This window comes from Psammomys obesus, unplaced genomic scaffold (genome assembly GCF_907164565.1).
Source record: "Psammomys obesus unplaced genomic scaffold, mPsaObe1.curated_primary_1811, whole genome shotgun sequence".
NCBI classification, from domain to species: Eukaryota; Metazoa; Chordata; class Mammalia; order Rodentia; family Muridae; genus Psammomys; species Psammomys obesus.
Genome location: NW_026596088.1, coordinates 11,720,502 through 11,745,293, shown reverse-complemented (window position 1 = coordinate 11,745,293; position 24,792 = coordinate 11,720,502). Strand labels below are relative to the sequence as shown.

The following is a 24,792-nucleotide window of genomic DNA, read 5'->3' as shown; positions in this document are numbered from 1 at the left end:
GTCCCTCTACAGTTGCCCACATTTAAAAGTTTCTCACAACTTAGTGCTGGGCACATACTTGAGTTGTTCCTATCAGGCACACTGCTCCCATTCACCCTATTTCCACTCTTCTTCAGGAGGCCAAATGGTCTTTTTGTATGCCAGTCAGATCTCTTTCACACCCCGGATAGATCCAGTGTAGGAGGAAATGAAGAGGCTTGCCAGAGCCCACCAGATCTAACATGCTTTCACCTCCTGACTTTGGCTGCTCCTTCCCTATGACACTCTGGCCACACTGGCCTGTACACCCATAACTCTGTTTGTCTAGAATGCCTTCCATCCTGTTTCTGTGACTATACCATGGCACCATCTATCCTGAGTCATGTCTCCAGACAGTCTCTGCTGCCACTTCTAAAATAACCACCCTAAGCTAGTTTCTTCCCCTTAACTTGCTTTTATTTCCTCTTGGTTCCTAGACATGTACTGACATTGCCTTTTAGACTTGCTCATCCCTTCACGGTCTCTCTCTCTCTCCTTTTAGTGTGTGCTCTGTTTAGTTCAGGCTTTCATTCTAGACTCACATCTGCATGAGTTTGTCTCAGAACAGGTACTGGATAAATGATTTGCTAAATCAAAATGATAAAAATCTGAATATTGTTTGAAATGTCCTTGTTTTTGTTTTTGTTGTTGTTTGTTTGTTTGTTTACTTCTGATGGGAAGCATAACATTAGATTTAATGGTGAGCAACAGTCACTTAACAATTATTGTGAGCTTACGTGTGTACCCTTTTAAACATTCTTGTACTCTATTCTTATTCTAATAATGTAATTTACAGTCTTAATTAGACTGCTCCTATCTACCTCCGAATGGGACAGAGACACCAACAGGCAGGTAGGTTGGGTACCTGGGAGGCGACCTAAGTGCCAACCAGCAGCAATGTGAACATGTGACACAGGAAAGACAAGTAAATTACAGGGCGGCCCTCAGGCTGGAAGCCCAGCTCCTTGGTAGCGGGTTAGGACCTGGAAGCCTGTGAGAGAGGGATGAGAGTGAGCTGGTGGGCCTGCCACGCAGAGGAGAGGGGCGCAGGCTTACCTTCTCATTCCTGCAGTTGCTCAGCCCCATGTTGTTCATAGAGGATAGTTTCCCATCAACTCCGTGTGGCTGCTGTTGCTGCTCCCGTTGGATCTGTTCTCGCATCTTCCGAGCCTCCTGAATGGCTTTCATCACTGTGTCCTGGTCCCCAAATAGGGCAGGAGAGTTGAGACTGGACAGGATATCTGCATACACAGGGTGCATTATTAGAGGAGTGTGGAGATGTTGCCTCTCAAGTGCTGGCTGCGATCCACTCCATGAGGGAACACTGACCTCTGAACAAGGAAGGGGCACACTTGTTGTTAAGAAAACAACACTAGTTGGAGCACAGAAAGTGAAGTCAACCAAGCTGTACTGTCTCAGGGTGCAGTTAGTCCATGGAGGACACCCAGCACTCTGGGCTGTGTGGTTGTCTTCTACCTCTCAAAGGTCACCGACTGGTCCTAGGTTCTAATCTTGTATTTGTTCTGCTTTTTTGCCTGCAGTATCAAGGTTCCTACATTCTGGCCCTAGAGGTACTGGCAGGTGGTAGCTGCTTTGCATGTGTCTACAATTGGTGTACAATCTTTTCTCATCTGTGGGGGAGGGACAAGATGGGGGACAGGCAGCAAGGCAGCTGGGATTTCTGTCCACATCCTCTGTTTATTTGGTGTATTGTGTGTAGGAGAGCAGTTTGAGGCTCAACAGAATGAGCCCTGAGAGGGTGCATGTGCACTACAGTGACGTGTGTGTGTGTGTGTGTGTGTGTGTGTGTGTCTACTGCAGGAGTGAGGGGGCGGGAGAACCACACCGCGCTCTCCATTCTCCAAGGGCTGGCTGGTTAATGAAGCATTCTTCTTATCATGCTGCCTCGGTTATTTACCAAGAGGATGACAACCCTGCCCCACCCCCAGTTTGGACACCCACTGCTCCCAGCCCTCTATCCCCACTCCCACTCCTGACGGTGAAGCAGTATGCGTGCCAATGGCTTTCACATGAACGCAAATCCTCAAATCAAGTAAGAATAAGCCTTTTCTTCCATTATATTCCATGTAACCCAGGGGGAAAAAATGAAGTGGAAACTAGTTTTCCCCTACACCTTGCATTTCACTCAGCTTAAATGAATACTTTGGATCAGTTTTTCTAGTTTTAGACAAAGGAGGGCAATTATTTGATCACAGATAGGTTTCAGCTGCTGTTGTGTATTTGACATGGTCTACTTGTATGAGGCCCTTTGTATTTCATCACACATGTGTGTGAGAGGCATGTATGCATATATGCACACACCTCACACAGACAGTGGTATGAGGAAATCAGACTACAATCAAGCTCACACCACATGCCTTATATGTACAATGTGTGTGTATATATATATATATATATATATGTTGCAAAAATTTACAAAAACTTTCTATGAAAACATTTTTGAAAGTCAGTTACTCTCTTATAGAATACTGAAAAACATTTTCTTTTGTTTTTAAGTTTTCCTGCTTAAAAGACACTTTTGTGCAATATTATTTGCACAAGACTTCTATCCAATACCAGATGCTTTTGCTCCTGCCCACCTGGCTTCTGACCTAACAAGCATGCTCTGCTGCCAGCACAAGCAGGGCCTGTGACATATCAGCTCTGTCTCATCTCTTTTGATGCACAGCCCAGGGAGCAAGTGCTTTCCAAACAAGATGTGAAAGTGGACTGCACAAGACCCACTTCAAGAAGTATGCTGGCTCCCTTTTCTCTCATCTCCCAACTCCCAAAATGCCAGCCAGGAGAAATGCTTAACATTAACTCTCTGGGTGTGCATCACTTCTCACTTCTCCCTGAGCTCTCCTGTCAGGGAGTAAGAAGCTGTGGCTCCTGTGAGAGGAACCTGACTGGAAATCTGAACAGGCTGCTGTCCACATCCTAATGCTCCAAGTGTCAGTGAGGACACAACATCTCACTGTCAGAAGACCCACTCACACTCAGCCCAGTTGAACACACTTCTAACTGTGAACTTCTTGAGAGTAGTGAGTTCTGGGTGACTGACCTGTGTATAAGTCCTGGTTATGCTAATTCACAACACAGGTCCGGGGCTCAGTTATTCTACCTGTAAGAACTACACTGTCTAACTTGTAAAGCCAAGTGGAATTAAATAAGCAAGACTAGATATGAAATTGTAATAGTTCTCCCCATTGCTAATTACAATAGCAATATGCTCTAGGAGTCAACAAGGCAAGGAAGGGTACATGGTAACTCCTCTGAATATCCCTGCCTTGACTTGGAGACCAAGAGACGTGAGGAGTCCAGTAACAGTACCCTCAGTGTTTCTGCTTTGTTCCTGCTCACAGGTGCTCTCCTGCCTTTGCTTCCTTCTCCCTAGCCACCTAGCAGTCTTTCAAAACGGAGAGCTTTGGTGTCCCCAACACTGCAAGACCCTGTCAGGTGGCCTGTTCTTCTCTTCTGCCTTACAGTAGCCATGGGCTACAAAATGCTACTGCCCATTCAGAGGATATGAAACACGAAATAACTAACACGAAATAACTCGAGAGTCACAACACTTTTCAAACAGGGGTGTGAAAATCCCTAGAGAGCTTTGAAAATACACATCAGAAGGAAAGAAAGAAAAGACACATTGTGATGTGGCTTCCATGATTGGTGACATTTTCCGAAAGTTCTAGTTGCCCCATAAACTAAGTTGGGTTCTACTTCAGTGGAAAGCATGTCACTACCACCCTTCCCAAGGAACACACAGGACCTGAGGGCTAGCTGGCCAGCTAGGTTTCTTTCTAGTTCACAGGTCTCTTCCATTTACCTAAGGAGGATCCTCTCCCCAGGCTTCCTCCGATGGGGCTGGGGATGCTGCTTTTGTTTGGCAGGTTGATGGGGCTGGTTTTGCTGGCTGGGAAGAGGCTCTGGGTGGGAGATGTTGGGGACTTCAGGGGCTCTGCTGTCTTAGGCCTGGATGAGAGATTCAGCGGCTGGGCTGTTGTTTCGTCCTACAAGAGTTAACATAAATAATTATTTAAAAAAAGACAAATGGAGCACATTATCACTTAGTAAGCCACAGTTATTTTACACCTCCGAGACAATGCCACATTCTCCTACAATAATAACAAAAGAAGCTAATTATCTACCTCCTTGAAGATTCATCGGAAGGAACCTCATTAATTTCCCTGTGTTATGCTTCTATTTACATTAACTGTGTAGTTGGATCATTCTTTTTGCCAAATTAAAATCTGAATTAGCTCACATTACAGCTTAATTTCCTAATGTGTTTTCAGGGATCTAAATTAACCTTGGGCATTTACAAAGAATTATTTAAAATTTCAGTAGCTCTGTAGTGCTTTTGTGTTAGTGTCTCTGAAAAGTTCCTGTGACTATAAATAGTCCCTGCAGCTAATTTTTTGATATATATTTTAAATCAAACAATCCCAAGTACTTTAGAATGGAAACATGGAAAGCCATCTTCTGCTCTGCAGGGCCTCTGCCCTCAGAGTCCCATGCACACCACAGGCTTCTATGTGGCTTTCTGGGTGTGGGTGCACTTGTGGTTTATATTCTGGTCTCTATTCATGTTTAAAATTAATTTTTGTGAAGAGCAAGCACACATTATAATTATGTTTTACATGCTATGCTATATGCAATTTATTTTTCATGCTTAAAGTGATGTCTTGTTACAATCTTTGCTACATATGTTTATGGAATGTCTGTTTTAAGGCCCATATCCCTCCACACTGAGCCCAGTATTTTCATCTTTGGCTTGGAACCCTAGGTTAGCCAGTGACTTGAAAGTTAAGCAATGTGTTTTCATTTTTGTCTCACTTATTCTACTGTCAAAGAACTACAGACAATGTTTCTATCACTTTAGGAATATAGCGATGAACATGTGATTCAAAGTTTCAAAGTTAAGATCTGCATTATTGCATTCGAAAGTAAAATCATTGGCAAATGTCAGATCTGGGAGGACACAGAGAACTTGCTTTCAATGATATTATTGAAAATACACAACGGAACCTAGTAACAGAACATTCTCTTCCATAGTAAACATGTGATCTCATTGAGGCATATTTCTCCAACTATAAAAAAATGGCCATATATTAAGGGATGTCAACCAAGATACATGACAGAGAACAATACTGGAGGAGGAGGGGAGAGAGAGAGAGGACAAGAGCATGAGCAGAAGTGACCATGCAGCAGGCACTGCACTGGGTGCCTGCAGTGTATCAGGCCACTCAGCCATGGATGCCGCTAGGAGGGTGGACTGTACTACTCAAGACTAACAAATGAAGATATGAGAATCAAAATAGTACAAAGCTGCTTCTCAAGGCCATCTAGGGAGCAAAGAATTTGAATCCAACATACCTCCCTATCTACCAGGAAAAAAAAAATCATTTGTATATTAATCTAGTGCTCTTCTATGCTTGGGCTGTTGTTGGTTGGCTGGTTGGTTGGTTTGGCATTTACAGGAAACAAGTAGTCTGTCATATCTATGTTGCAATGCCTTTTAATCTATATTTAGTATAGGGCATGTTCCGAGGAAACAAGATTATATCCACTATGACTGTCAAAATTATCTGATGTGCTAAATTAACATGCTTCCCTTTGCCCTTAATTCAAAAGATATTTAAAGTAGTTACTTTCTTCACTCATACTGGAATCATAGCAATTTATATGCTGAGTATTTGGTTCATGTTCTCCATGTTTCTTTTATTTAGGGTTTGCTAAACTTCTAAAATGTCTGAGTTTACAGTTTTTGTCCAGTTAGAGATATGTTCCTCCATTATTTCTCCAATGATAACTCCAATTCTTTCCTCCAGTTGTGTGTGTTACACAGACCATTTGATGTTGTCCCAGTATTAACAATCTTTCCTCTGTGTTTCACCTTGTATATTTATGTTCTATGTCTTCAATTTTACTTCATTTTTTTTCTTCAGGTGTCTAAATTGCCACTAATCCCATCCAGTTACTGTTCATCTAAAGAACTGTACTTATTACTTGTAGGAAACTCATTAGGATTTTTGTGCCTTGTCTTACTGTATTTACATTTTCATGAAAATATGGAATTTGTATCATCCTTTTGAGTTTTAGATTTCCCCTAATTTATTATTTATAACTCACAATTAATGTCAAGATGTTCTCCATTTCAATTCATGATAGAGGAGAGCATCAGGTTTACTTTCCCATGGTAAGAACGCCCCCTCAGGATACAGGACATGACTATTAGACAGTGCTCTTCAGGCATCTATGCTGGGAGCCTGGCACAGCAATTCCTGAAATAAATGAATTCTAGACTGCTCCCACTTGACTATCTAGAAGGAATTTTTGGAAAATGGCATAGGGAGCATGGCAGCCTCCATAAGTAGAGTTCAGAATTTATGAATGTTAATGTTGACAGAACTTTTGAGGGGTACCATATCTGTTGACAGATATGCAGAGAGAAAGAATGCTAAGGAACTGTCAAAGATTGGCCTGCATGCTTAGTTAGTTGTGCACTGATCAACAAGTAAATGCATGTGAGAAGGCAGCTTGAGGCTAGGTAGAGTGAAGAAGGGAGTAGGCAAAATGACTATGTGTTCATAAAGGACTGAGAATGGCTTACTCTCACATTAACACGGTGCAAATGTCCCCTGATATACATACAGGGCATTAAATAAGGTCCTCAGGAGGCTGCTGCCTCATTATGGAGCTAACCTACCTTGCCATTCCTGGTTGTTTCGAACCTGACTAACAAATATAAAAAAGTACACCCTGAGAAGATCCAATGGTTCTCTCTCAGAATGGATTTTAGATATTAAAAGAGATACAAACACTTTAACAGCCAACAATGTTAAATTCAAAATGTGTAGTGTGTATTCAATAAATATGAGCTTACACAGAGACATGACAATGTGAATAAAGAAGAGAAAAATAGAACAGATTTCAAAAAAAACATCAGGATGGCAGAGATAGTAGCATTAACAGATACGAGACAGAAAATTGACAGTCTATAGAAGGCTACGATGCAGGCAAATGACCACGTCACCAGTCTAGAATATATAACCCAAGAAAACACTTAGATTATTTCTATGTAATAATCGTGAAATTTTATGACATCTTGGTAGGGCTAATTGTGTGTCTCCTCCACAAAGTCTAAGATAGCACAAGGCATTTGTCAGGAGACAGGCTGTAGGGACTCAGTGTGCCTTGCCAGATTGAAAAGGTTTTCGCTCTGTATGGAGATGATAAGTGATACTCACGGCCCAGCTCAATGATCTGGATCTTTCTCAATATGGAGGTTTGCAATCAGACACTTCCATTCCAACACTGACACTACCTTCATTTCCTTCATGACCACCATGCACAGCCTCACTACACCACCATTTACGGAATGCTTATTACATGCTAGAGAACATATGGTCTCATGTAAGGCCCATAATACTATCAACTCCCAAATTACAGTGACAGACTTTTAACAATGAAAAAAACCTCTGTTTATCTCTGTTATCTTCTGCAAACCTGGCCCTTTGTCATATTTCACTACACAATGCGCAATCATGCTCTAGAGAGAGAAAATGACTATATGGAGAACCAAGATGGATCTGGATGATCAAATCTCCACAGTTAGCAGACTGAGTTTACTCTCAGACGTTCTTAGTAATAGGAACATTCAATTTAAATGCTCACATTATGTTTTGACTAATATATTTGTGCTCACATACATAATATATGATCTAAGAAGTATAAGAAATGGGTCCTTTGTTGCTAACATAAAATAGTCAAGTCAAACCATACAGAACTCTTATTCCTAAGAATTTGCATGTGGTCAAGTGAGTAATAAAATCTGTTGGCCCACAAAGCTGGAATGGTAAAAGCAGATAGAAACTTGACTTTAGCCAGGGAACATTTACTCATCCAGTAAAGGCTTGGTTTGGTGCAGTTCCAGCTGGCCAACTTAAATTACAAAATGACTTTTTCATGTTAAAATGTTTAATACCCAAATAGCCAAGCTGCTGGCGTTTCACATGCCCTTTCTCTAGCGACTATGAGGAAACTTAGTCCCGGGGCTGAGCTATTGTACTATGAGTTTTATCCACAATTAAGCCTTCAGAATATAAAATAGTGTGTCTCCACACACTTAAAATTTCTGTGTTAATTCTTATAGCTTAAATTTTCTAACTACATGTGATTTCACTAGAGAATCTAAAAGAATGGGTTTAATATTAATTTAATTTAATTTAATTAATTTAATATTTGGGGGTAGAGCACAGACAACTCTTGTTTTTGGTCTTCAATATGCAGAGTTCATTATTTTTGTAGACTTTCTGAAATCTCCACGTTGCTATCTGAAAATTTACCAGAGTGTAACAGCTTTGGCGGCTACAGAGCCCCCAGCAGTGATGCCGACTGCTCTCAACTGTTTCCTGTGCAGATTCAACAACTGCCCAACTTCACACATGATCTGCTTCTGACACATTACAGCCATGCAACTGCACTTAGCATACCTCTCCAAGGTCTTAGTCGATTACTCACAACAATTGTTTCTCCAAACTGTGTGAATTTATTGACTCAATATAGGAAGCAGAAACAGTCTCCCAAGCCAACTTACTGGGACCAGATGCAGCACATATTTGAAGTGCCTGATCATGTTCCTTGTCACCAAGATGCCCTCAGGTAACCAGTTTGAGGACATTGAAAAATCGGTCAAGACATGACATCGAAAGTGACATCAGCCAATGACACCCTATTCCTCAGCTCCTCTTCATAGCCAGTTCTGAAAAACAGACCTCCACCAAACTACGCCAAGTCCAGCTTAGATCTCCTTTGATGCTCTTTTCACACCAAAGGTTGTAGGCCCTAGTCTGACACTGTGAGTGGGCCCTCCACCTGTGTAAGGAGCATGGGGAGAAGTGTTGCAAGCCCATGACAAAGACTGACAATAAAAGCGCAGCCGTTCCCGCCAGTGAACATTAAAAATGAAATCCACACTCTGAAGGGAGAGATTTTTTGAGGAGTGAGTTTTTGGAGTTAGGTAAGGATCTCACAGTACAGCACTATTGTTATCAAAAGGGAAACACCTGTTTCTCAATGCTCAATCATGACATTCCACATAAAGAGGCGCGTTTGGGTTCTTTTATGTTGCTGTGTTCCAGCTGCTTATTCCCAGCATAGCCCGGTTCACTACCTTTCTTACAAAGCTGTTTTCCAAACCGTTCCCACAATCTTGCAGTGCAAGTACCTTAACTTGAGTTACAGGGCTGGTCCCTCTCTTTTCATTTTTTATCCCAGTAGGTGAGACCGCCCCTGCTGTGTTTGGTGGCTGTGGAGTTGATGGCATCTTTGCTCCAGGTGACACCTGCATGCTGGCCAGCTGAGCGGCATAGAGCTGCTGCAAAACAGAGAGGCAAACGTTGGTCTCGTTAAACGTGGCTGAAACGGGTTCAAAAAAAAAAAAAAAAAACACTTACCGTATTGTCAGATAACATGTCTCACAGTTCTGCGATTTCTCTCTCACTTTTTTTTAAAGAGGAAAATGAGAAAAGGCAAGAAACTCGGAAAGGAAGAAGGCTTAGGGTGAGAAACCTGGTGCTGTCGCTGTTGCAGCAGCGACACTGGGACAAGACTGGTCTCTCTCCAAGTCAGTCCTTTCAATCGCACTAAAGGGAGCTTGGCTAAGCCATCTCCGAGGCTTCTTCTAGAGCCTGAAATCACTGTGCAAAGGTCTGTGATGTCTGAGGTGTCCACTCATGGACTAAGAAACTTGAAGTTCCCTGAGGAACCTCAGTCATACCACACTTCTCTGGGGACTCCAGTCCTCCGTGAAGATCAGTGCCCCCTAAACCCCCCTGAGTCTGATGGCAGTCACTTCCCTCTCAGGGTCTTATCTCTAGGTACCATGTAACAGTCTTTGACAGGGTATAGCTGAGTAGCCACAGAAACAAAAAGTGAAGCTTCTTTTCCTGGCCCTAGGGCTGAATGAGGTAAGCGAGAGTCCCCTTTCTGCCCAGAATAGTTCTGCTCGTGTCTTCCTGAGTTCTCCTTTGTTTTGGGACTCCAGGCTTATCTCCCTATATTTCCACTGCTGTCTCCTGGCCTCTTCTAAGTATTTGCTATGGTTGTCTTTAGTGGTAGACATATGATTTTACTCATCCTCTGCTCCTTCATACAAGTGTTCCTCCTCCTGAGACAAGATATAAACAGACGACCTGACACCATACATCCTAAAGTGATCAACATTAAGTTCATTGATTTAACCAAACGCAGACCCAAGATTGTAAGATAAGCCAATCTCACTTTCATATAATTTTAACTTTTATCAAAGTAACATTATACATGATTTCATGAATTAAATATTTCTTTAAGCCTTTTAAACAAAAAGAAAATTACAACAGCATGGATAAGGTAAAGCCCTTTACCACCATACATGATAGCCTCGGCCTCCTGGCACTGCCCTTCCTACCTCACTCCTACTCTGTGGAGACCATCTCTTTCAACTTAGTTGATATTCTTCCTGGTACTCATCACCCTGCTGGCATTCGTTTATATACTGTTCTGTCTTTAACCACTGACCTCACACAGGTGAATGAAAGCTTAGCTTTATTGCATCACCAGCCACATGTGCTTTCCTGCATCTCTCCAATTGCTTAATGTTAACATCACACATTTTAAGTTAGTCATACCATTCCATTCCACTGTGACATTATTTATGAATAATAAATAATTGCTGGGCTATGCAAAGAGCTGTATCTCATTCTTTCCCATCTCTCCTCTCCTCTTCCTCCTCTCTCTCTCCTTCCTTCTCTCTCTCTTTCATACTAGGATTAAATCTAGTTCTTCAGGCTTGCTAAGTAAATACCACAGAGCTGTATCGCTGTATCCCCAGACTTCTTTCAATCTTTTATTGTGAGACAGGGTATCCACTAAGTTGTACAAGCTAGACTTGAATTCACACTGAAAGTGAGACACACCTTAGACTCGTGATCTGCCTGTCTCAGCCTCCCAAGTAGTTGGAATTCCATGGATTAGATACAGCAACAACTTTTCCCTTTAACTTTTTATTTTGTTAGATTTAATATTTGTATGTTTTATCATTATATCTTTCACTTTTCTACTTTGGGCTTCTGAAACTATCACTGGGTAATTCATAGACTCCCCAAAAGACCAACACAATACAGCTGAATATATGGCTAATCTCTGTATTCATTTATCCCCTTAAAGATACCCTTTTAGATTTCTCTACACTCTTGCTCCAGTCTGAACTAGAAATAGAATTCCCCCTTCGTATCTCCTATATTGGATTTTTCTTTCTGTCTGTCATGGCTTCCTGTCTCTTGTAAATTGTCTTATTTTAGGTAGTACATACCCTCCAAGAAATACTTGAGAAAGTACTTGTGAGGTTAGTATTTTAGGATCTAATGATTCAGGAAACTGTTGTTACTATTACTATATGCCCTTGATACAGAATTCTAATTTAAAAATGATCCCCAGAATTCCAAAAACAATGACTTACTGTCCTTTTACTCTTTTTGTTAAGGAAGTCTGATGTCATTTTGATTTCAGATTCTTTATATGAAATCAGTTTTCACTTGAGACAGCATTCACTTCTTCCCTTTATAAGAGTAGAGATTTCATTCTGAGGTCTATCTGCTTGTTGACTCTAGAAAATGCTCTGGGGTTTTCCCATCAACTCACACTAAAAAATGTTGGACATCCTCATGAAACCTCTGGTTTTAGTTTTTCCATTTCCCACTCTTCAACATTTATCCTACTTTATGACAGATTATTTTTATCAACTTCTAAGACTTCTATGAATGCTCCTAAATTTTCACTGTCACAATTTTAAGGATCCTTTTGTATCCTGGTTGCTATAAAAGCATTTTGATCACTATTCTCTTGGTTAATATTAATGATGGTTTTGAATGTGCTTCCTTTTTCTGTTCTTTTCACTAATATCTCTCTTTTCTTTTAATCTTTTGAGATTTTTCTCATTGGAGGCTCTTCTAAAGTCTCTGGCAATGATTGACTGACATATAAGTGACATCACCAGAAGCTGAGTGAGAAATCTAAGTGTATGTGTGTGTGTGGGGGGGGAGTGAGAATTATTGAATGATAAGCTTCAGTATAAAATAATGATGCAGAAAGTACATTTTTCCTTAGGGAATCCAAAATGTCAACACTTTCTTTTATACTGGGATATCCCCAAATTCTGTCTTGTCTGGAAGATTCACTTGAATGCCAATATTATGCATGATGTTACAAGATCACAGCTTCTCAAGAGGTCAAAATTTTAGTCTCTTGATAGGTTATGTGCGCCTAGTGATCGTGGGAAGAAACAGTAGCCATTATCATGCCATGTGACTGAGGGCCCGTCTTTTATTGATTTCAAGCAGCCAATTTGTCAACCATTCTCCTTTCTATGTCTGCCTTCCATAACAAAGCACCTTTTTCTTTTCTGCTGACAGTTATAACTCTACTATCCATTTCTCATGTATCCCAAACTTTTAGTGGCCTTTCTTTCTACCTGTACTCAAAGGTTGCTACTTCTAATCCTTAGCTGTTTCTGTATTAGGAATTATGTGAAATAAATGAATGTGTTAATTTGCTGTGGTTAACCCACAGTCAGATACTCCAATCTTAACACTGTTGATTCTTAAAAATGTCATTAAAATATTTTCTTTTCTTCTTATAATAAACATTAAGCCATTACCTTGCTCGTCAGATTTCTATCATAATAGAAAGCTTCCTAGTTCATCAACTGCAGAGAAAATAACTCAAACTTGGCCAAATTAGTAGAGAAAAAACAGGTGGTTTGTATATAATTCTCAACATTACTATCATTCAGATGGACAAATAAAAAAAATTACAGTAATCAAAAACAGACCTTTCAGCACATGTAATTAAATGAAAGCTTAATAAAGAATAATTTGCAAGAGCCAGATGTGCTTATGTCATGATTGTTGCTTTCTTTGGAACAATTTTTCTAATATAACAAGCCTCTAAAGAAATTAAAGTTTCTTAATTCTGTATGCAATGACTCAGTGGCAAGAAAAATTCACAAGTAAGAGTCAAACTGCTATAATTTAGGCAAAGGCAAGGCTGTGGTCTCATTTCTTTTTTACTTTGATGGCTCTTTCCCTTTTGAAATTCAGCATGGCTGAATATGCAGCTCATTTGGTAGAGTGCTTGCCTAGCAAGCACAAAGCCCTGGGTCCTTTCCCAACACTGAATGAAACAGGTATGGTAGCACAATGTCTATAATATTAGGATTTTGGAAATGGAGGCAGAAGGATCAGGAGTTCAAGGTCACCCTTTTATACATATCAAATTTGAAGCCAGTCTGGACTATATGAGACTGTGGCACAAAATAAAATAAATAAATAAATAAATAAAACAAAACAAGTTGGTAGGACCCACAAAACAGCTGCTATGGAACTTCTGTGTGGACTAAAGCCTCTGAAACTACATAGTGAACGACATGGCTAGAGGTAGCTACAAATAGAAAATGCATTGGCTAGTCTTGGGAGTTAGAGCCAATAATTGAATATTAAAGAGCCATTAGGTCTCAGAGACACAAGTCTTTAAGAATAATCTATTCCTCATCAAAGGGAAGTTCATATTGTTTTACTCAATCTTCAGTCTTTTAGAGAGCTGCAACTAATGAAGAATGCGAAAAATAAAGTCTTCAGAAATAAGTCTACATTTTAAATATCTGACTCAATTCAATGATACTTCAGATTTACTGGACAACATAGCTTTTTTTTTTTTTTTTTAGAAACAAGGCAGCATCAATTTCTTTCTCTAAAGTTATGATAATCATTTCATACTCATATCCAATAAGGTCTACAGAAAAGTGACAAGACCCCATAAATTTGTCTTGCTCAGAACTAGTTCTTCTGAGTTGTGATTCCTGATGCATTGCAGAGCCACTGAGCGACATGGACAGTAGGATGCAATATAAAACTCAGCTCAATGAGCCTTCAGATAAAAGTCAGAAAATGGAATACAACAAAAAGAAAGAAAATTAATATATCACATTCTACCTAACAAAGCCAGCCTAGTCATTAAGCTGTAATTATCTTCAAACTGGAGATTTTATATTTGATTTAAATAATAAGATTGCCATTCATCAAGTAGGCATACATTTACAAAACATTTCATGGTTCACTTTCTAAGCTACTGTCAACCTAATGTGTTCTGTGTGCAAAGCTCTGTAGCAGGAATGGAGGGTCCAAAGTCTTGGACCAACATTCATCCCTGGAGGTGTGAAATGCAAACCAACCCTTGACTGTCCGCTTCCTTGTGGTGTCCATCACTTTCGAGCCTTGGGTTTGGTCAGGCATGTGTTGGTGACTATCTTGATAGGATGTAAATTTCCTGAAGACATGAGTGAACTAATTTTTTGTCACATGCCTGGCATTGATGACAGCAGCTTGGAAATAGAAAGTACCCGAGGAGGACTTCTGAAGTGACATAATACATAGATCACTGTACAGAAGAAGCTCTGCAAATGAGGCAGAGTCACGCTCAGCTATATCTGCTGTATGCCATTAGAAATTTTATTATGTTGATTTCTAAAAAATAAAATAAAATCAAAGGAACATAGACTCAATCTTTGCTATAATACATTGTTTCACCTGGGTAGTGGGGGTGAGGAAGGGAAAGAAGGAAAAGAAAGTCACACAGGTATGAAGATTTCCTGTTGAAACCCATTACTTTATATACTAACCTGAAATTAACTAAAACATAAATTTAAAAAATTATTTTGTTTCACAAAAATGGCTCTTTTAAAGTGATTTGATAACACATTTACCAGGTGTTGAATAACCACTAGATTCATTGATGTGTGCTAAAGTTTCTCACACAAACAGCAGTGTGAGTACAACTAAGGAATAGTGCCAGGCTTTTCTTTTCAGAATATTTACAAAGGGCTCTAACATTTTTCTGCTACTGCATCTTTTTTTGGAAGAATATAAAAATACTAGTTATTCTAATGACATAGCTTTAGTTAGAAATCTCTTTGCAGACTAGAGGATTAGGAAGGAAAAAGGTCAAACTCTGATTATCTAGCTCATAAGGTTTATAAAAGCTTCATTCCATGCAGGATTCTCAGACCAGAGCTCACAGTCTAGTGACAATCATGAACAATGATTCCCAACCACAGCTGAAATCTGAGAAATCAGTAATATAGAAAAGTAGACAACAGTTTAGTACAAGTTCCATAAATATTTCAATTTGGGGAAGACTTTTGTAAATGCAGATTGTTTTTCCATTTCAGTTTTGTAAATGCTTAGTGATTTTTTTGGTATATTGAACTGCAACACTCTGCAGTGCACTAAGAAATTATTTTTTAACTTTATTGCTAAAGGTGCTCCACTGTTACTAGCAGAGGTTTAAACGGTGTAATTAGTGTGGAACTTGGGAAAGCAGAGCAGTGATACACAGAGAACTGAAGGGGCCTAGCATGTGTTTAAGCTACCCTGGCATCTTCATTTTATTGGTAAATTCAGGCTCAAAGGAGGTGAAGCTGTTTCCCAAGAACATGTTGTTTAATACTGGAACTGGAGGAACCTTTTAGCTCTCACTTCATTACCAGAATGTCACTGGAAGGAGAAATTGGTTATGTGATCAGACTTTGCACCTTCCGAACACATTTCCAGCATTGATTAATTGTTCATTGACCAAGCTTTACACTATACTTATTAAGTCTTATACTAAACACTAGGGGTGCATCAACAAGACCCCCCCCAAAACAATACCTGATTTAATGACACTGCATAGCAGCCTCCTCAGTGCTTGTAAAGTTATGGTTAGAAACCACTGAGAAATAGAAGCAGAGAATTTCAAGAAACTCACAAAGACAGGCTTTTGAAGAACTTCAGGACGGATATGTTGGTATCACTGAGGGCAGGGAGATTGGCAGAAGAGGGACTGTGCTGTGGGTGCTGTGTGTCTGTCTTAGTCCTGTTTCAGTATATAACTACAATAAAACGTAAGTGGTGATGAAGAGACCAAAGCAATTTATTTCTCATAGCTCTGAAGGCTGAGATGTCCAAGATCAAAGCAGAAGATTTCACATCTGTTTGGGGCCTACTTGACTGTCTTCATACTCTGACCTCCCATGATAGAACAAGCAAGTGTTCTCGTCAGGGCCCCTCTTATGAGGGCTCCATACTGATGGGCCAGTCTCCTGAAAGTTTATTTTCTGACATCATCATGTGGGGATTAAGGCTTTCAGCATATGACTTTTGGTGGGAACATAAATATCTAACCCAATGTCAGGCCATATTCATAATCCTAGAATTTATCCCTAAAGACAGGTACTTAGAAAGAAAAGTTAACTAAAGCCAGGAAGCACTCCATCTTTTCTGTGCTATTATAACCATTCAACAACCTTTAAAACAAACCCATTAAGAAAATCCTCTGAAGATTGCACACACCTACAAATTACATACATCTAATGATGCTCCTAGGAGTTCTGGGTCATGGGACAAGCCTGAATAAGATCTTTCTTACTTTTGTGTCCTAGAGACACTTTCACAACCAATTCTGCACAGACTCAGCACAAGGCAGTGAGTTCTATCAATCTAACTCAGTTTTAAGGCAAAACACTTTAGAGTCTTGTGGGACACACATTGGCTAACACTCTGTGCAGAGCCATGACATACCACCCTTGTGTTTGGGAAGGGAACCATGCCTTATACCCAAACAACCAGAGTTGATGCCAAATTACGATGGGCATCATGATGAATCTACATTCATCATATTATAAAATACACATTTTTACTTATATTCTATCATGTAAGATCTCCAGTGGAGAGTGCCAAAGAGAAGGGATACACAGCCTTTTTCATTCACAGTCATATCATATTCACATAACTATTCCTCCCATCACCTAGTGATTCCTCCCATTTACTCACAATGGAATTCAGCAACTACATACTGAATACTAAATGAAAGAACTGTGCTAAATATTTAGATTTATCATTTTATCCAATTTTATTGTAATTAGTAAGAAAAGAATAGTTATCTGTGTTTGTAACACCCCACTTGTTTATTCTTTTAAAATCAAATTGGTTTAAAAACCAAACAGTGACTTGCAGTGAAACTCATATCTGGTTCCTAACCAACAGCTAAGGATCATTGTCCAAGGAGAAGAGATTCTGATATGGCCTCGGTTCTGAGTTCTCAGACAGCAAAGAACACCTTCAGATGACTGAAACTACTCCTTTGAAAATGGCATTTAAGAATCATAATTTTATAATCTACTTCATAAATACTGGAAGAAAAGTTAACAGTACCACTATCCATCATATATTTAATCTGGACAATTCCCTCTCCAACCAACCTGTGCCTCAGTAAAAGCCCTAGAACATCTAGTTCAAGAGACTGTCAGAGTGTAGAGCAGAACCATGCAGAAGATGGGTAGAAACAGGGGACTCAATAAGCAGGGGGAAAGGCCCCTAATATGCTGTAGCAAATGAAAAATCAACACAAAGATCACACCATAACTTTCCACATTCTGAATTCTCTTTCGAGTATAATCTCCTTGCATGCCATTTTATCTAACAAGGACATAGAGAGGCGGGCCCATGTCTGTCTCAAAAGAAAAGGGAAATTCTCTTCAAGCATACGTTTTCTATTGGTAGCTAATGATGAAAGGAAAGGCAGCATACTGTTCAACAAAACCAGGTACCACCGTTACTGCCAACAGATTCTTACTTTCATATTTATCCCCAAAACATCTGAGAGCCTTAGGCCTAGTCTGTGCCCAGGTTAACAGGCCATACCCTGGTGTGTCACCTACTGCTCAAGAGGACAACAGAAGCAGGAAGTAACAAGCTGGGTAAGAAAGGGAATCATCCTGAAGGAAGTGACATTGTTTACCTAGCTGATGCCCCAAGCCTAGCTCAGCTCTCCAGGGATCCCTTAGGTTCCTCTGCCTACCCAGGAAGCCATGCTATAAAGCTGGACAAGTTTAGCTGTGAAGAGGTGGAAACAGAGGCAGGTAATTAAGAGGCCTAATTTAGTGCTTGTTTAGTAGAGAGGAAAATATGTCAGAACTAGCCATTCCAGACTGAAGGAGAGGTGAGGAGAGAGTTTAAAAATAATTACTTGAAAGGTTTACAAATACTTTCACTTCTCATAAACCTTCAATGTCAACAGAACGATCCAGGAAATATAGCTGTGGTTTTCTGGTAGGGCAGAACTGAAGTCCCTGTTTTCAACACAGAAGGCACTTGTGTGGCTAGTCCATTAATATTTGAGGCCAAAAAAGCCTGTCTGTGGGGACAGAAGGTGAGAGAAGGAATAAAGGAGGCAGGCAGCTTTCATTCTACGTATGAGTTCATTGCCAAGACTGTCTTGCCTTCCTGCATAGTTCTATCCTGCACTCTTTTCCTTCTTTTTTCCAATTTGTTATTAAACTATAATTACATCACTTCTTCCTTACTCCCTCCAACCCTTCTATGATCTCCCCCTAGATTCCTTTCAAATTCATAGACTCTGTCTTTGTTATTGGTGTTGCGTGCATGTATGTGTGTGAATGTATGGATGTGTACAATCCACTGAGTCTGTTTAGTGTTTCTTGTATGTATATTTTGGAAGGGGGGCTGATCACTCGGTACTGAATAACCATTTAAGGGGCTTATCCCTGGGCTGGGGAGTTAGCTAATTTTTCTTCTCTCAGAAGCCATTAACTGCCTGTAGATCTTCATGTAGGGGCAGAGGCCCATGAGATTTCCTCCATCTATGTTGGCATGTCACAATTCTATCTTTGGAACTCAAAACAGAATGCCTTTCTCTGAGAACCATTTCCTCCCCTCTCCCCACCACACTCCACCCTCTTGCTGCATGTATTTTATGCACTTCGCTTTAATTTTCTCCATGTCTTTCTCTTTCAAAAAATTTGAGCCTGTTAGGAAGCAAAAGACTGGGTCTTTTTCAATCTACCCTCCTAGCATATAAGACAATGCCTGGCATTTCATTATATCCTGCTCACACTAGGCACTAAACCCCTTTCATTTCCATTCTGTGTTATCTTCGGACTTGCTGTCATTTCTGTCAACAGCTTCCCCCCAAAAAAGAATCTCAAAGAAAGAGGTCATCCTTGTTTCTGTCTTCCTGAAGCTCTGAACATGCAGGTTCACTGAATTCCACAGAAACACTGGGCAGTATGATATCAGCAGGATCACTGTGAATATCGTCATCTAGTCTCTCCTCAGTACACACAGAGGAGATCTCAAGTCTAGAGGATGAAGTTGATCTGCGTAAAAATAGTTGCTCATAAATAGTAGGAAGAGCAAAACCTAGAGCTTCGGCTTGTGGCCCTCTCCAGACACCTTTGTATGTCTTCTGCTTCCACGTCCACTGTTCCTAAAGGGAATGGGCTGCAGATAGAATCTGTACATTGTATCAAAGGTAAATTTATCCTAAAAACACTTGAGAGCTAATCTGTGGGTACCCAGGAATGATTTATTTTGGAGAGCGTTTTTTAATATTTGTTTTTAAATGTACATATTTAAAAGTGCCACCACAGTAATTAGGTTAAGGTAATTATAATCATGTTAAGGTATTTTCTGATTTTTAAAAGTAGAGCTTATGCGACTATAAATAAAAGGGTAAATGTGTCTCAGGTAGGAGCAGGCCTGAGAGTTGCTGGGTCTCTCTGTAAGCCACTCTGAGCCATTGAGAAGCAGGGCCTATTGAATTTGGTTCACTGCTCCCTGCAGCCAGCTCAAGAGGGAAACAAAGGGAAAGAGTGCAAAGAAGCCCATCCCCATTGGAGATCCTCGTGCTCAGTTCTGGAGCACACAGTAACTTGGTCCTCGACATGACTCACAGCAAACAGGGCAGGCAACTTGTTGGGTAGAGAGGAGAGAGAGACCATGAGAAGGAAAAGAAGATACACGAGAGGCTCAAGCCACTTTTTTAAAAGCCAGGCTCCATCAGATAGCAGGACTTCCAATCCTCAGCCACAAAAATAATCTTTTGAGATTCATTCTCCAATTGCATCGATTACATTGGGCTACATTTTAAAAGAGCCATTTCTCCAATAACTGTGCTGTACAGTACAATTTGGCAAGAATAAGCAAAACCTCTCTCTCTCAGTATAGGTATGTGTTTTCTGAGTATCTTTTCTTTCATCGTGCTAAAGAAGATACATAAACATATAATGCCTTATTTACAGAAAAAAAAAGCAAGTCACTGAAACAATCAGTAATTCAGTTCATGAAGCAAGATATTCAAAGAGGTGATGAGGATGAGTTTCTACTGGCATTATGGGAGCAAGCAGCTCCATGCCCACTTCCAAGAGCCACATAGGCACTGTTGAGGGGTCTAACCTCTCTGAAGGTATTACTCTCCTGTGGCTTTCAAGTCACAAAGCCAGAGTTTATGAACAAAACCCAGAAAAATACTTCTCAACTCTATAAAGATGATAGGAAACTCACCCATGATTTGTGCTTGAAAATTAAGCATTAATTGATCTGTATTTTTTACTGCATATGTTGTTTTGTATATACAGTAGTTTACAAATATTTGAGAGTTCAGCTTCTTTGCATATATTTAGTAAATTCATCCATCCCATCATCCATTCATTCAAAATAACTGTTGAGTAACTACTATGAGTACTAGTAGGTTTTAGAAAAATACAAGTGAGGAGTACTTTGGTTGGGGAGGGATAGAGGGTAGACAGACAAATAACCATTGATTTGCATAATTCTGTTGGTGGTGCTTACTATGAAATAAGATTACTGGCTGTGTCAGCATGCTTGGTGTTTATAGTGTTGAGTGAGGGATGCTGGGGCACAGTACTCAGGCAGAGTACTTGGATGGCAGTCCTTGAACATCAAGGAATCCAGTGTGGTAGTATCAAGTTGCACCCGGCACCAAGGAAAGGGTAATGTGTCAGACAAAGGGTCACAGACTGTAGGCCTTATATATTATGAAATAGACTTTGGATTCCACACTGAGTTTCTGGGTTTCTGGGAAATACCATGTTAAAATGACATGGCTAACCTCAAAATTCTCAGCAGCACCAACATGGGAATCTGGAGACAGGCCAGGAGCCTTGCCTTCGCCTACAAGGACTGCCAAGGAACCAGCTGTTGTTGCTTGAAAAATATTCTACAACTGCCCAGCTTCTGTGCTCTTCAAATTCCATTTATAATGAAGCTTCCAAGCCAACACGGAATGAAGACAAATATGAGCAACTACGTAATTAAATAAAACATTTAAATTGTTAAAAATATATATGGAAAACAAAAACGCATCATATTACAGTATTTACTAAATGCTACTTTTCTGCTTTAGTCATTGAACAGAAAATATGTTGCTAATTGGAAAGGAGTGTTTAGTGTGTAAAACACTGTCCTGTTTTCATGATGAACTTGGTTTTGATTTCTCAGCAGACTTTGGAAGACTGAGCAGAATGCTACTAAATACAATTCACACCTATAATAAAATCCACAGAATTATTAAAAATCCATTTTATATTAATATTAAAGTAAAATTTGCATATTTAGAACTATTGGAGGAGAAAGAGATGTATTCTGAACTCACTTGTAAGGAACTGGGTAAATGATAAAGAATAATGTAAAATATTCTCGTAATTTCCTCAGATTTTCTTCTATGCTTTCTTTAAATTCAAGTGAATGTTTTGCCCTATTTCAGAACCAATTCCCCTGTCACTGTTTAAACAGCAAATTATTACTATTGCCAACTGTAGAACTTTGTCATATTTTGTAGTATGTAAATATGCCATCTGCACCTTGCAGTGATACCCAGGGTTGACTCTCTAATTAGCAGAAAGGGAATACCTTGTATGTAGCGGCCATAGTGAAAACCATTCAAATGGTGGATAACAGCACATACCATGCTTTATTGTCAGTAGATACTTATACATAGCTTAAATTTTTACCTTGAACATTTCTTACAGCAGATTAATAAGGCAATAACTACATAAAGGGCTGAATATGAAATTTAGAAAATAAGATTTTATAAGTTTCTCTGAGAATCAGAATCACTTCATTACCAACAGTGTGCCTCTTTTAGCCATCACCTCTTCTCACTAATTGTGTGATCTTCAGGAAGCCATTTTCTCTGTCACAGATGGGAAATGGAGACACAGGCAGAACCTTCTCCACAAGTTACTGTGGCAGTAAACTGAACTCAATATTGGTACTTCTTGTTCTTTCAGCACACCATCCTTACGAGAAGGCCATTCAAAGGGCTGCGGAGCCCTGTGGGTACAGCACTAGCTTAGCATGCAGGAAGCCATAGGTGGGGTGGGAGAGAGGGCACTCTTGGTTGGGGATGTAGCTCAGTGGTAGAGCGCATACCTACCATGTGCAAAGCCTTGGATTCAATCCCTAACATCGTACATACATAAATATATATCAGAAATTATATATACATGAAATAAAAATGGGCAAACAACAGACCAGGACAATAAAGACTAGTCTAACTTTGCTCTAATGAAGCCCTAGAAATAGGCCCTTTGCTACCTGAAATCACCATGAACAGAATGGGCTGTGTTTAGTAATTTCTCCTCCCAGCCCATTTCTTTGGGCTAGTACTGGGAGGCTGCATGCTACAGAAATAAGATACTCATGCTAAGGGTCAATATGGCAAGATCTATAAAAGTTCTCCTCCCCTCTGGTGACCGGGAAAGTACCTTGCTATGCTCTGGGGAACAGGAACTTTGTTCGGTCTTTGTTGTTATTGTCTATTCTTGGAAAGAGAAAGAACTTTAAACAGTCAAAGCCCAGGCATTTTAGAGGGCATTCAGGCTCTCACTATCTCTTCTAAGTCTACTGTAACATGTCCAGAAAACTCTTTATTCCTGATGTCAAATCACAGCTTTGGTTTCTTAAGAAAGCATCTTTCCAATGAACCATGGAATATTTATGCCTCTGTGCAGCTCTTTGAAGGAATAATCTTATGTTTTGAGCCTGTCTTGGGTCAGAGGTTCAAATCAGCATTTCTTTCTGTCATTCCTTATATGCTGTGTGATAATTTACAGCACAGTAAGATGAATCATAAAACAAAGTGACTATTTGACTTCAGCAACTAATTCCAGTTAATCAAAGATTTCCAGCCTCGTCTCAGCATGAGATTCTGTGTGGAAAATATGAGAAGAACAAAGCATTTTGTCAAGTAACACACCTCGTGATATAAACACATATGTCTCTTAAAGGAAATTTTATCGTTTCCACATTATCGGCACACAAAAGGCACATTCTTGTCGCAGACCTGGTGTGACTGTGGAGTCATCGTCTTTGGAAACAAGAGCCTGATTAGGTTCCCACACAGATATGAATAGACTTTTTTTTTTTTTTTTTTTTTTTTTTTTTTGTGAAATAGCTGCTTTTATTCCTTTTCAAACAGACTGGTAATTGTCACCCTAAAAACACTGAATTGTGCTCAGGCAACATTTGTTTCTGCTCTTTCTTCCTGTCTTTTTAGAATCGACCAATAACATTACTGTCCCTTCTGGTTGGTTTTCTTCTGGTGAGTCTGAGTTAAGCCACAGCTGTGTGGATATGAAAAAGGTACACAGCAGGCCACGGCTGCTGGGTCTCTTGTCTGCTAATAAAGTACGCAGTCTGCAGGACAGATGTTAGGGGATCTGTTAAGTAAGTCAGTGACAGAGATCCTGACCTCTGCCAGGGAACATTTTATTATTCTAGAAAGGGGCATAATTACAACATGCTAACAATGAGAAGAACGGGAGCCTTTCTTTACTGGTCTAACTTTGAGTTACATGTTTTGGGTGGAATAAGAATATCCAGGCCTGTTCACTGAGAAGCCCAAACTGCAGATTACAGGATTTCCCCAAATCCCCAGGAAATGGTTGGACCTTGGCTTTGTGTCAATCTCCCACAGTGTTGTTTATTCAGTGTGTATCATTACACTGTTTGTACAGTGTCACTTGCCACAGCGCACCACTGTACTGAAGGGAGTATCAATCTTACCAAACACAGTTCCCTAACTATTAAATCCGATATAACGGAAAATGTAAACTAGAGATCAAATCAATAAAGGAATATCACACACTGAAGTTGCTCACTAGACCTTTATATTGCTTCACTATTTCTGGTGAAAGTAGAATCCTATCTACTGCAGGCATGGCAGGTCCCTCGCATTGCTGCTCTCTGACCCCATGCTGACCTCTCCAGTCTCACCTCTGATTGCTCCTACACGCTCCACCTGAATCCCGTACTTCTAAAGGTTCCATACTGTCTGTTGCTGTTGCCCCCATGTTCCCAGGCTGCTATGTTTGTCTGGGGATCTTCTCTAGGTCTCTGCCATTGTGCCTCCCTCCCCACACTCTCTTTCCAGGAGTCAGCATTGCCAAAACTCCCCCAGGCAGAGCTAAGTACCTCCTCTTCCCAGTGTTTTCACAATGAGAATACATCTATTTTAACAATTATTACATTGCTTGCTAGATCATGGGTCCTCAGAGGACAAGGGTTGAGCTTTATTGACCTTACTATATCCACAACAGAAAAGGGAGCTTATTACATAGTAGACATTTAATACACATTTGGGAAATTAATGTATAAGTGAACTAAATTATCTTTTATCACACCCACCATCACTATAACAGAGTCTTATCTTGGTGTTTTAATGGATAATCATAATTAGGTTTGTGCAAACAAATACAACTTCCCCCCACCCCAACACACATACATCTGGTTTTATATCACCCAAAATAGGTAACAATATAAGATATACTGTCTTCTTGGCTATTTGTTTCAATTCAGCCAAAACTTGTTTAAT

General features: G+C 40.0%; 1 protein-coding gene across 6 annotated transcripts in view; it reads right to left on the bottom strand.

Annotated features, from left to right (window-relative positions):
- Sox6 (SRY-box transcription factor 6) overlaps positions 1–24,792 on the bottom strand; it is a 379,352-nt gene that overhangs the window by 70,985 nt on the left and 283,575 nt on the right. For 4 of the 6 annotated variants that reach the window (XM_055627453.1, XM_055627455.1, XM_055627454.1 and 1 more), the window contains 3 exons: positions 9,251–9,400; positions 3,848–4,031; positions 1,075–1,259 (listed from right to left, as the gene is read on the bottom strand). In XM_055627453.1, the coding sequence (XP_055483428.1) occupies positions 1,075–1,259; positions 3,848–4,031; positions 9,251–9,400 (519 nt within the window). The remainder of the gene's footprint in view (positions 1–1,074; positions 1,260–3,847; positions 4,032–9,250; positions 9,401–24,792) is intronic. The other 2 variants (XM_055627457.1, XM_055627458.1) reach the window with 1 other exon arrangement.